The sequence below is a fragment of the Myxine glutinosa genome, chromosome 10 (genome assembly GCF_964187855.1).
Source record: "Myxine glutinosa chromosome 10, kmMyxGlut1.1, whole genome shotgun sequence".
In the NCBI taxonomy this organism is placed as follows: Eukaryota; Metazoa; Chordata; class Myxini; order Myxiniformes; family Myxinidae; genus Myxine; species Myxine glutinosa.
In genome coordinates this window covers 109,197,110-109,209,418 of record NC_136270.1, presented here as the reverse complement: position 1 = coordinate 109,209,418, position 12,309 = coordinate 109,197,110, and the positions used below count along the sequence as shown (strand labels likewise).

The following is a 12,309-nucleotide window of genomic DNA, read 5'->3' as shown; positions in this document are numbered from 1 at the left end:
TCTACGTTCATTACCCATGTCTCGCTCCCATAAATCATAACACTTCTCACACATGCAGCATACACCTTTCCCTTCAGCTTCAGCGACACTCTCCTCCTCATCAGCACGCCACTCAGTTCCCGAAACTTCTTCCATGCACATCTCACTCGAGCAACCGTTGCCGAGTCTGATCCACCTTCTCCATTCAGCATGTCTCCGATGTAGCAAAATGTTTTCACACCTTCCAGCTTCACGCCGTCTCCAAGATCCAACTCAACATTTCCTCCATCTGCAGCTCCCTCTGTGCACACCTTACATTTGAATGTAGCTGCCACACTTGTAAATGACCCTCTCAGACCACTACATTTTTGATGAACCCACTCAGCACACATTGTACATTGAATGGAGTTCACTCCGACACCCTTCCTGCACACAGCACACGGCCACTTCCCAGTTCTTTCCACCTCACCACATGCTTTACCACTTGCCATCACCTTTGTCTTTCCGATATTCACCTTCAGACCTTTTGTCTCCATACATTCCTTCCACTTGTTCATCTTTTCCTTCAGTCCATCCATACTTTCCGCAATCAACACCAGATCATCTGCATACAACAACTCCCAGGGTAAACCCTCCTTTACATTCTGAGCCAGCACCTCCATCACAGCTACAAATAGTAGTGGACTTAGTACCGACCCCTGATGCACGCCCACCTTCACCTCAAACTCACTACTGTTCCCGTCCTTCGTCCTTACAGCTGTGCGCGCTCTTTTGTACATTGCCATCACTACTCTGATCAACCATTCCTCCACTCCTAACTTCCTCAATGCCCATGTCAATACTTTGTGTGGAACCCTATCGAATGCTTTCTCCAGATCAGCAAACCCCAAAAACAACTTCTTCCTCTTATCCATGTACTTCTCCTGCAACTGCCTCACAATGAAAAGCGCATCTGTCGTTCCTCTTCCTGGCATAAATCCAAACTGCATTTCGTCGATCTTCACTTTCTTCCTTATTCTCCTCTCCAACACCCTTTCCAATACCTTCATTCCATGCTCCAATAACTTTATCGCTCGGTACGAGCTACACTCCAGAGGGTCACCTTTCCCCTTGTATAGAGGGACGAGGGTACTCAGTTCCCAATCCACTGGAATGCGGCCTTCTTTCACCACCAGATTACAGATCTCTGTCATTCTCTTCACACCCCAACTTCCTGCTGCCTTCAACATATCTCCCACAACTCCCGTCGGCCCTCCCGCTTTTCCACTCTTCATTGCTTTTATCGCTTCCTCAACTTCCTTCTCAGTTATCTTCTCTGCCGGTCCTAAAACTGGGTTACTCTCTATGTTGCCATCCCATTCATTCTCTGTATTCAACAGCATTTCCATATATCTTTTCCATCTTCCTTTAATTCCATCTGGGTCGACAACGATTTGTCCCACTTCATCCTTCAAGCAACTCACCCCCATCACATCACACCTCTCTTTCGCTATGTGCTTTGCAATCCTGAATACTGCTTTCTGACCCTCTTCCGAATCCAAGCGTTCTCCGAACATTTTCCTACATGCCTCCTGCGCCTTTGCTACCTCTTTCTTTGCAGCCTTCCTGGCTGCCTTATAACTTTCATGCCCTGCTGTTTCTGCTCCCGTACCCTTCGCCTTCTGCCACTCTTTGAACTTCTTCCTCTTCTCGTCAATCCTCTTTCCAACTTCAACATCCCACCACCATGTTTCCGAGTGCCTCGGTGGTCCTTTTGTCCATCCACATACCTCACCAACGGCTCCCAACAGACTAGCTTTCATTGACATCCAACCACTTTCAAGCTCAACCACATCATCCTCTACCCTACTCAGCCTCTCTTTTAATGCCTCCCTTACTGTCACCTCTTTCAACCTCCACACCTTCATTCTCGGTTGGTACTTCACCCGCCGAGCTCTCCTCGCACCTTTCACCCTTATGTCGCAGACAACCAAGTGGTGCTGTGAAACAGCCTCCTCCCCCGGGATCACCTTTGTTTCCCGGAGGTGCCCCCTATCTCGCCTACGCACCATCAGGTAGTCAACGGTTGTCGTCGACCCACCTGACGTGTATGTAACAAGCTTATTGTCCTCTTTCTGGAACTGAGTATTACAAATCAACAAATCAGCTCCATCAGCAAACTCCAAAATCCTTTCACCTTCTCCATTTATCACACCATATCCGTAACCCCCATGAACTCCCTCAAAACCATCCATACTCCTTCCCACATGTCCATTCAGGTCTCCTCCCACCACAACAACTTCCTCATCTTTCACGTTTTCCATCACCTTCTCTATCGCACACCAGAACTTGTCCTTCTCTTCATCGCTTCGACCAACCTGCGGAGCATATCCCGAGATGACGTTCACCAAGAGCTTTCCAATCATCATTTTCACCATCATCAACCTATCACTCACTCGAGTCACACTCACCACACTGTCTACAAACTCCTCAGAAAACAGGATACCAACACCATTCACGCCCTCCGGGCACCCTTGCCACACAAACTTGTATTTCTGTGCCTGCCTACCCTTCACCATTCTCACACCACTTCCCTTCCATCTCGTCTCTTGCACACAACATATGTCCACTCTTCTTCTGACCAATACTTCCACCACTTCTCCTGATCTCCCTGTCACTGTCCCTACATTCCATGTCCCAAACCTCAGAAACCGATCTCCACTTCGGGCTGCACCCTGCCCATATGTACTTGTGATTGTCATGGTTCTCTTTTTGAGGCAATGTTTTTATGGCCGGATGCCCTTCCTGACGCCAACCCTCTTAGTCGTCTCTTACGACACGCAGGATACGGTGTACCTATTCTGACCAAGGTACACACTGGGAAACGTTTAAAACATGGAAATTCTGGGGGGTGGGGGGGGGGGGGGGCGTCAGCATCACGGCTGCGGTTTAAACATATTCCAACAATATCCAAACAGAACCATGAAAACCATGTAAAACCAATCCGGGACAAGTCTCCAAGCGAGAACGTGGATTTGAGAAAGAAGGAGCAGAGGCGTCAGAAAACGAGATACAGGGGGCGGGGCACAAGCCGAGACGAGGATGAGAGCGAACAAGCAACGTGTCCGGGAGGAGAGAAAGAATCAATATAGAATTCTTTGTCTCGGGAGGTGAGGTGAGGGGGAGAAAACAAAATAAAAGAAACAAGCAATACAGCGAAGGAAATAACCCAAACCGACAAAACACCGAAGGGGGGAGCGAAGCCCCAAATTATCAGGCCGCGCACGAGGTACGACCCAGAAAACGATTAACTACACACAAGTTTGCACGAACCACAAACCAACACCAACTAGAAACACACAATAACACGTACACAGTAAAATAACCAGTGGAAATTTGACAAAGACAAGAATGGGAAAACACTCAAACTTCGATGCCGTGGAGAGCTCGAAGCACGCCTCACTCGCCCGAGGAACCGGAAGTCTTATCTAAGATAACACAGAATACTGTATTTTACTCCGAGCAGTTAAAACAGCAACTATTTCCAGGATCAAGACGTGTTTTGGGGATCACGCAAAATCGAAGCAAAACAAAGGGTTCATTTTCGATAAAGTAACATGTCACTTGTGGCAAAAGTGAGATAAGCGTTTGGAATGGTTTACAGTCACGTGAAAAAGCAAGTACACCTACCCCCCCCCCCCCCCCCCGAAGCCATATCAAGTTTGGACTTTTTCAACATACAGCTATTTGATCTTCATTTCAACAATATTGATAGATAAAGGTGATATAATATAACAAATATCATGAAACATTTACATTTTGTAGTCCATTGTATAATTTAAATAAACATAAATGCAAATTTCGCATGTGGAAAAAGTAAGTGCACCCTTGACTCTAATAGGTGGTATTGCCCCTTTTGGCAGAAACAACCTCAAGTAGGCATTTCTTATAACTGTCTACCAGTCTGACATCGACTGGGAGAAATTTTTGCCCACTCCTCCATGCAGAATTCTTTCAGCTGTGCGATGGTTGAGGGGTTTCTTGCATGCACAGCTCGTTTCAAATCCCCCCACAACATCTCGATGGGATTTCGATCCTGGGTTTGACTTGGCCATTCCAGAACCCCCCATTCCTTGCTTTTCAGCCATTCCTTTGTGGATTTACTGGTACATTTAGGGTCATTGTCATGTTGCAAGGTCCACCTTCGGTTGAGTTTCATCTTTCTGACAGATGACCTCACATTATCCTCAAGCACCCTCTGGTACAATGCAGAATTCATAGTGGATTCTATGATGGTGAGCTGCCCAGGCACTGATGCAGGAAAGCTGCCCCAAACCATAATATTTCCACCACCATGCTTTATAGTTGGTGTCAGGTTCTTGTGGTCAAATGCTGTCTTTGGTTTTTGCCAAACATGTCTTCTGGTACTGTGGCCAAATAGCTCTACCTTTAACTCATCTGTCCAGAGCACATTCTTCCAGAAGTGCTGGTCTTTGCCGAGGTGTTCATTGGCAAACTTTAGTCTTGCCCTGATGTTCTTTCTGGACAGCAAAGGTTTCCTCCTGGCACACCTCCCATGTAGATCAAATTTGTGCAGCCTCTTTCTAATGGTAGACTCGTGCACTTTGACATCAACAGTGGCAAGAGCTACCTGTAGGTCCCGTGATGACATTCTGGGGTTCTTAGAGACTTATTTCAGCATCTTGCGGTCTGCTCTCTGGCTGAACTTGCTGGAGCGGCCTGGCCTGAACAAGTTGGCAGTTGTTTGGAATCTTCTCCACTTGTCGATGATCTTCCGGACAGTCGAATGATTGATTTCAAATTGTTTGGAGATCTTTTTAAATCCCTTCTCACACTCGTAGGCATCTATAACTTTCTTTCTGAAGGCCTCAGAGAGCTCTTTTGATCTAGGCATGGTGACGCCACACACTTCAACAACAAAGAGCAAACCAAACTAAATGTCTGAGGTTTAAATAAGACGGGTTCCTCCAAGATCCTCTCTAACAATGTTCTAATCATTTGCACCTGAGCTGGTGCACCTGATTCTAATTTTAGGTATTTGAAGTAATGATAAATGTCGGGGTGTACTTACTTTTTCCACATGCGAAATTTGCATTTATGTTTATTCAAATTATACAATGGACTACAAAATGTAAATGTTTCATGATATTTGTTATATTATATCACCTTTATCTATCAATATTGTTGAAATGAAGATCAAATAGCTGTATGTTGAAATATGTTGAAAAAGTCAAAACTTTACATGGGGTGTACTTACTTTTTCACGTGACTGTATATTATTTTAATTTTAATTTGAAAGCATTGAGACTCCTGTAACCATGATATAAAGTGTTCAGTTGTGTGCTCACAATGGGAAAGTATAAACAACAACCACAAACACAAACAATATTTCCTTAATTTTACAAACTTCACCCATCTCTGTCCAGCCCTTTAACTTTATCATTTGAACATTGTGAGGTATTTCTTCAAATGCAGGTATTTTATTCCTATCTGGAAACAGGGGTGAAAGAGCATGGATGCAGATTTATTTGCTCAGACATGTTGTTCAGTGCATCCATTCACTGCTGTTTGAGTAACATGGCTCATTCTTAAGCCAATCCATATATCAAATTCACAAGTTAAGGATAGACACTGCTGATGTACAGGTAGTGGACAAAAAAATGGAAACTCCAATGCAAAGTTGCTTTATAGGGTTTTGAATCACCACATGCGGGCCCGTATGGCCTGTATGTGTCGTGCCATAGAGTCAACCAGCATTTGGGATTCTGTGGACCAGCCGAAGGGATGCGGCACCATTGTTCCACGTGAAAGTAGATAAACTTGCAAATGGCCGATAGAGGTGGAAAATGCTGTCTCAGGCATCGCCCAAGAATATTCCATAAATGTTTGATTGGATTTAGATCTGGTGACTGAGAAGGCCATGGCATATGGTTAACATCAGTGTCATGCTCATCAAACCATTGGGTGACCACACCTGCTCTGTGGATGGGGGATTTGAAGGTGAGGGGGGGGGGGGGAGGGGTGGGGGGAGAAGGGGAGAGGTCTCCTCTTGCAGCCATGGCCTTTGCAGCATTTCTATACATGACCCTAAGCATGCTGGGATGTTATTTGCTTAATTAACAAATGGGCCACACCTCGGTGCAAGCTGTTGTTTGGTGTCTCTTCGTCCCCTACCGGTGTACACCGGAGGGGACTATAGGATTGCACTCCGTCCCTCCGTCTGTCAGTCTGTCAGTCCGTCACGCAAAGAACAGTTTTCCGGACTTTTTTTTCTAAACTCTTAATGCTAATGATTTCAAACTTGGTGCATGGTTTCCTCATGATAAGTTACAGATCAAGTTCGAACTTCACGACGTTTCGATCATTTCTGACAAAGTTATGGCACTTTGAACTTTGGGAATTCTGATAATTCTCATGATCCTTAACTCGGTGCCATTTTAAGTTTTAATTTCCTTTAAAAAACTTTCTCTGCAATAAGAGGACCGATTGAGATAAAATTTTCACCATAGGAGGGACTCGGTCTGTAGAATATTTTCATGGTAATTATGACGTCACAGGTCACGTGGTTCGGCCGCCATATTGTTTTTCGTGAAAACACGAAAACCCCTTTTTCTCTGCAACGGCTGAACAGATCGAAGCCAAACTTTGCAGGCTGAATCGCATACCCATGACGAACAAAAAAGTCCTCGAGCATGACATCATGCGTCACATAGTTTCAGAGTTATGACGTTTTAAAGCATGAACCTTTAAAACCGAGCCGCTCCCTCATTTTTGATCCAATCGAGGGGAAACTTCACAGATTTGTTCAGCATGTCAATCTACTAAAATGTCCTTTTGGAATTTGCGATAGCGCACGTGGTTTGGCAGATATCGTTAATTAAACGAAAATATTTAATAAAATAGAATAAACAAGGGCTATCCAGAGTTCTCCTCAAGCCGCACCGCGCACCCTCAGCCTTGTCTCGCGAACGTCAACAGCGCGACACAGCGCGCCCTTTCCGGAGGGGCGGAGCCAAGCCGAGCAACATATATATATATATATATATATATATATATATATCTATCTATATATATCTATATATATACAGTGGAACCTTGACTTACGAGTTTAATTCGTTCCGTGACCGAGCTCGTAACTCAAATTGCTCGTATCTCAAATCAAATTTCCCCATTGAAATGCATTGAAATGCTATTAATCCGTTCCAGCCCGCCAAAAACCACACCAATTTTTTTTAAAATATACAGTATATATAAAAATATCTCGCGCTTTATATTTCACCTGTATGCAGCATACAAGTTGGCAGGATGGCCTGGACTGGAGGTACGCACACTTGACTCTAAAGTCTAAACTGTCCAGCCTGGGTTTGAATCCCGACCCAGCTATAACCTGTCATGGGTGAATCACAGGCAGGGTGATTCATCAATGGGTGTACCGCTAAACTGGGCGCCCCATTTGCGTCCCATTAGTTGTTGGATGTTAAGGATCTCACCGTGTTTTCCACAAAGAGAAGGCGAGCTATCGCCGGCACTCTGAACAAGTTGTGGCCTGGCATGCTCTTCTCCTCTGCCGTTATATACGTCCTCCTCGGCACCTCGCTCATGTTTTTCGACGATTGCGTGTTTTATATCCAAGCACAAGTTTTATATAAAACACGACGATTGCGTGTTTTATATCCACAAGTTGTGGCCTGGCATGCTCTTCTCCTCTGCCGTTATATACGTCCTCCTCGACACCTCGCTCATGTTTTTCGACGATTGCGTGTTTTATATCCAAGCACATCATCCTCTTCTTCTTCTCAGCACTGCACTTGCCACTCACTTTCTTAGGCCCCATGGTTAAAACTAAGAAATTTTCCGAAATAACCAAAATGCGAAAACAAAAATGCAGCGCTATACGACAGAGATACGTACTGTACTTGCACGGCAAGATAACCACGTGACCAGAACCCACCTGGCGGCGTAAACTCGAAATAACCAAAATGCGAAAACAAAAATGCAGCGCTATACGACAGAGATACTGTACTTGCACGGCAAGATAACCACGTGACCGGGTGGCGAAAGCTCGTAACTCGGATCTCGGCTCTCATCTCAAAGCAATAAACCGCCCGAGCGACGGCTCGTATCTCGAAAAACTCGTAAGTTGGGGCACTCGTAAGTCAAGGTTCCACTGTATATATATATATATATATATATATATATATATACATACTGAAACGCAAAAGAAACTTACCACCTTTGAAACCTTTAAATATCAACAATAACACTGCGTGTAGTAAATGTGTGAACTTATTTGTGGACAATAGTGTCCTCATTGTCAGACAAAACGGTCACGGATGGTCACTTGAACCTTCAATGGTCACTTCATAGCACAGCTGTTGAACAGCCGTTTTGACTGTCAGTGATTAGCCAAGGGGTACGGGATGATTTTAATGAGCTGCACGTGATGTCTTGATATTGGCTTTAAAAAGGCCAGTGCAAAATGGGCATTTCAATCAACATGCCACGATTGTCAAGGGATCAACGGCAGCATGCCCTGGGCATGCTGCAAGGCGGACTGAGCTACCGTGAGGTGGCACATCACCTTGGCTGTTCACACCAGACGATATCGGCCCTGGTGGACAGAGACACCCTCCACAACTCTGCAGATGACAGACCTCGATCAGGGAGGCCAAGAGTCGCCACTGCAAGGCAGGACAGGCAGATGGTCCGAAGTCACCTGCGGGATCGATTCCGTCCAACAATTGCTAATTGAAACATTGGCATTTTATTGATGACATGTCAAGTTTTTGACCAAGATACACAATCTCATCAGTTTGTTCTACAGTACAGAACAGCACAGGGTGCAATGTCAGTCCCCTTTCAATAGCGTGTGTGGCCACCATTGTTTTGGATACAGGCAGTGCATCGTCGGCGTATACTGCCTACCAGTCTTTGGATGGATTGCTGCTGGATTCTGTCCCACTCAGTCCTCAATGTCTGAAGTAGCTCTGCCCGTGTCCTGGCCCTGCCAACTACGCGTCTCCCAAGCTCATCCCACAGGTGCTCTATGGGATTCAGGTCAGGGGAGAGCGCGGGCCACTGCATGGTGTTGATGTTCTCGCCTTGGAGAAATGCAGTGGTAAAGCGAGCAGCATGGGACGAGCGTTGTCATGCTGAAAGGTTCTCAGTTCTGGGTGGTCTAGCAGGAATGGCAGCAGATGAGGTCGCAGGATGTTATCCACATACTGCTGGGCGTTAAGATTCCCATCCACAACCACCAGTGGCGTCCTGTACCGGCCTGATATGGCGGCCCACACCATCACACTTGGGCCACCCCACCTGTTGGCTTGACGCACGCAACAATCGGCATATCGCTCGCCAGTTCTTCTCCAGACACGCTCACGCCCATCAGGACTGTCCACACAGAACCTTGACTCTGAAAGCGACCTCGTTCCACTGCGCCAAGGTCCACCGCTGATGCTGCTGGCACCATCTCTGTCGGTTGCGGCGATGGGCGGCCTCATCACGGGGCCTCTGTATGGTCTTCTGGCAGTCAGACCATAGTCATGCAGTCGTCTTCGTGCAGTATCATTGGAGATCCGTGGGTTTGCACGCCCCGGAGTTTCTGCCGCAGTGCGGGATGCTGGACGGAATCGATCCCGCAGGTGACTTCAGACCATCTGCCTGTCCTGCCTTGCAGTGGTGACTCTTGGCCTCCCTGATCGAGGTCTGTCATCTGCAGAGTTGTGGAGGGTGTCTCTGTCCACCAGGGCCGATATCGTCTGGTGTGAACAGCCAAGGCGATGTGCCACCTCATGGTAGCTCAGTCCGCCTTGCAGCATGCCCAGGGCACGCTGCCGTTGATCCCTTGACAATCGTGGCATGTTGATTGAAATGCCCATTTTGCACTGGCCTTTTTAAAGCCAATATCAAGACATCACGTGCAGCTCATTAAAATCATCCCGTACTCCTTGGCTAATCACTGGCAGTCAAAACGGCTGTTCAACAGCTGTGCTATGAATTGACAATTGAAGGTTCAAGTGACCATCCGTGACCGTTTTGTCTGACAGTGAGGACACTATTGTCCACAAATAAGTTCACACATTTACTACACGCAGTGTTATTGTTGATATTTAAAGGTTTCAAAGGTGGTAAGTTTATTTTGCGTTTCAGTATATATATACAGATCAATCATTGATCGTGAACCGGAAAATATAATAAATTACTGATATTTAGCGATTCAAAAGGTTCTTTATCAACAACTTATTTTCTCGTGCTTCTGCTGACCTGTCTGCAAGGTGTATAAATCGAAGTCCCGAGTGCGAATCACAGGTGAGCCCGTCCTGAGGTAATTAGCGATTGGGAACAATTCAGAACCGGTGGATAAATAGCCCTTGGTAATTTCCCCAACAGTTTTCTGGACGACAGACTGCCGGTAGGGGACATGTATTGCAGCGCAATACTCAGAATGCTTGTTTACCTAGGTGTTTCCATTTTTTTGTCCACGACCTGGATGGATATTTTTATTTGTCAAAAACTCTACTTTTGCCCAAGGAATAAATGGATTGCACCTTGTGCTGTGAAATCTGTCTTTGAAATAGATAATGCATTCATCAGTTTGGGTCTTTCTACTCCACAGATATGGTGTCTTATTATGTGGAATGCCCTCGATTGCCAACTATCAGCCAGGTAAACAGTACAATAATATATGCGGTTGTGGATTTTCAAAAGCCCTTCTTCCAGTGGTATTCTGCATTGTACTTTTTTTCATATTGAAATTTTAGTTAATTTGTTGGTTGAGTGGAGGTGTCTTGAATATAGGGATTGATTAAACAATGATGGTTGGAGTACGCTAACCACTGTGGGAAGCAAGGACAAGCTGACATTTCGGAGATTAACTTTTCGTCGGGGCAAATACTCAAAACGGTATCCTCTCCATGCTTCCCATAGCAGTTGACATACTCCGATCAATGTTCTGTTTATTTTATCCATCGTTTTGCTGATGTCGTCACAGACCGGCTCCAGTTTTCATGAAGACAAGTTTTCCATTGTTTTGAAAATATTTAGGATTGCTAAGATTGCATATCAAGTTAACTTCCCGGTAAGAATGTCGATGCTTATTCCAGCACAAAACTAGCGTTCTCCATTGGTGCCGGAAGAGGATAGAAAATCATAATAAAATGGTGAGAGGTATCTACCATAAATGATCACAAGTTGCTCTACTCTTCATTGGATTAAGAGAGGGAAAACCACTTCCTGGTCCTTGTCCATCTCATTTGCTCCTATGATGGCGAAAGTCATATATTCATATAAATAGTATAGTCATATAGTCATATCAATGTTTCATGATATTTGTTATATTATATCACCTTTATCTATCAATATTGTTGAAATGAAGATCAAATAGCTGCATGTTGAAATACGTTGAAAAAGTCAAAACTTTACATGGGGTGTACTTACTTTTTCACGTGACTGTGTATGCCACACCGATCAGCTTTACCAAATGACTTTGCATGTTTGCACCTTGGGATTCTCTAATAACTGCTAAAGAGATGCACACTTTTACCAATGCATGACAAACTTCACACTAACTCCTTGGTAATTACTATTGTCATTATAACACTTGTGTTTAATTTTGTATTTCCTGAGTGGGAGGGGATGGAGGCTGTGTTTGGGTTTTAAGCAGCCGGCACTCCCTCTAAATCTACACATGACATGGCACCTCAAAACACGGTGAGGTTTGCTTGTAGTTTTGTCAATTTACTTTTGCAGACGGGGCTGGAATTGGCTAAATTGTAAGAGTTTTGTTTTATGGAATCCTTAATCCAACCCAACCAAGTCGCATCATGAGCTGTAAGGAATATTTTGGTTGGTGTCTGGTTGCCAATTGGTTGGTGTCTGGTTGGTGTCTTAGCCAATGTGCCATGCAGGTGTGATTTGAAGGGAGGATGGCCTCGACTTGTCTGGGAGAGGTTGGGGGTGGTGGTGGTGGCATGATGGGAGGGGTGATTGGGAGGTTGGGGTGGTGGGTCGGCGGCATGATTGGGAGGTTATGGCAGTGGGTCGGCAGCATGATTCGGAGGTTGGGGTGGTGAGTCGGCAGCATGATTGGGAGGTTGGGGCGGTGGGTCGGCGGCAAGATTGGGAGGTTGGGTCGGCGGCATGATTGGGAGGTTGGGTCAGTGGCATGATTGGGAGGTTGGGTCGGCGGTATGGGTTGGAGGTTGGGGCGGTGGGTCGGCGGCATGATTGGGAGGGTGGGGTGGTGAGTCTGTGGTGCAATTGGGATGGGGGAGGGAATACAGGATATTTCATTTGATTGCATTGTTCAAATCGTTTGTTTTAACTTTG

General features: G+C 45.5%; 1 protein-coding gene across 2 annotated transcripts in view; it reads left to right on the top strand.

Annotated features, from left to right (window-relative positions):
• LOC137433870 (protein tweety homolog 1) overlaps positions 1-12,309 on the top strand; it is a 58,632-nt gene that overhangs the window by 30,797 nt on the left and 15,526 nt on the right. For both annotated transcript variants that reach the window (XR_013624797.1, XM_068126290.2), the window contains exon 8: positions 10,598-10,647. Coding sequence is in view for 1 of the 2 variants with exons in the window: in XM_068126290.2 (XP_067982391.1) it covers positions 10,598-10,647 (50 nt within the window). In the remaining variant the exon portion in view is untranslated. The remainder of the gene's footprint in view (positions 1-10,597; positions 10,648-12,309) is intronic.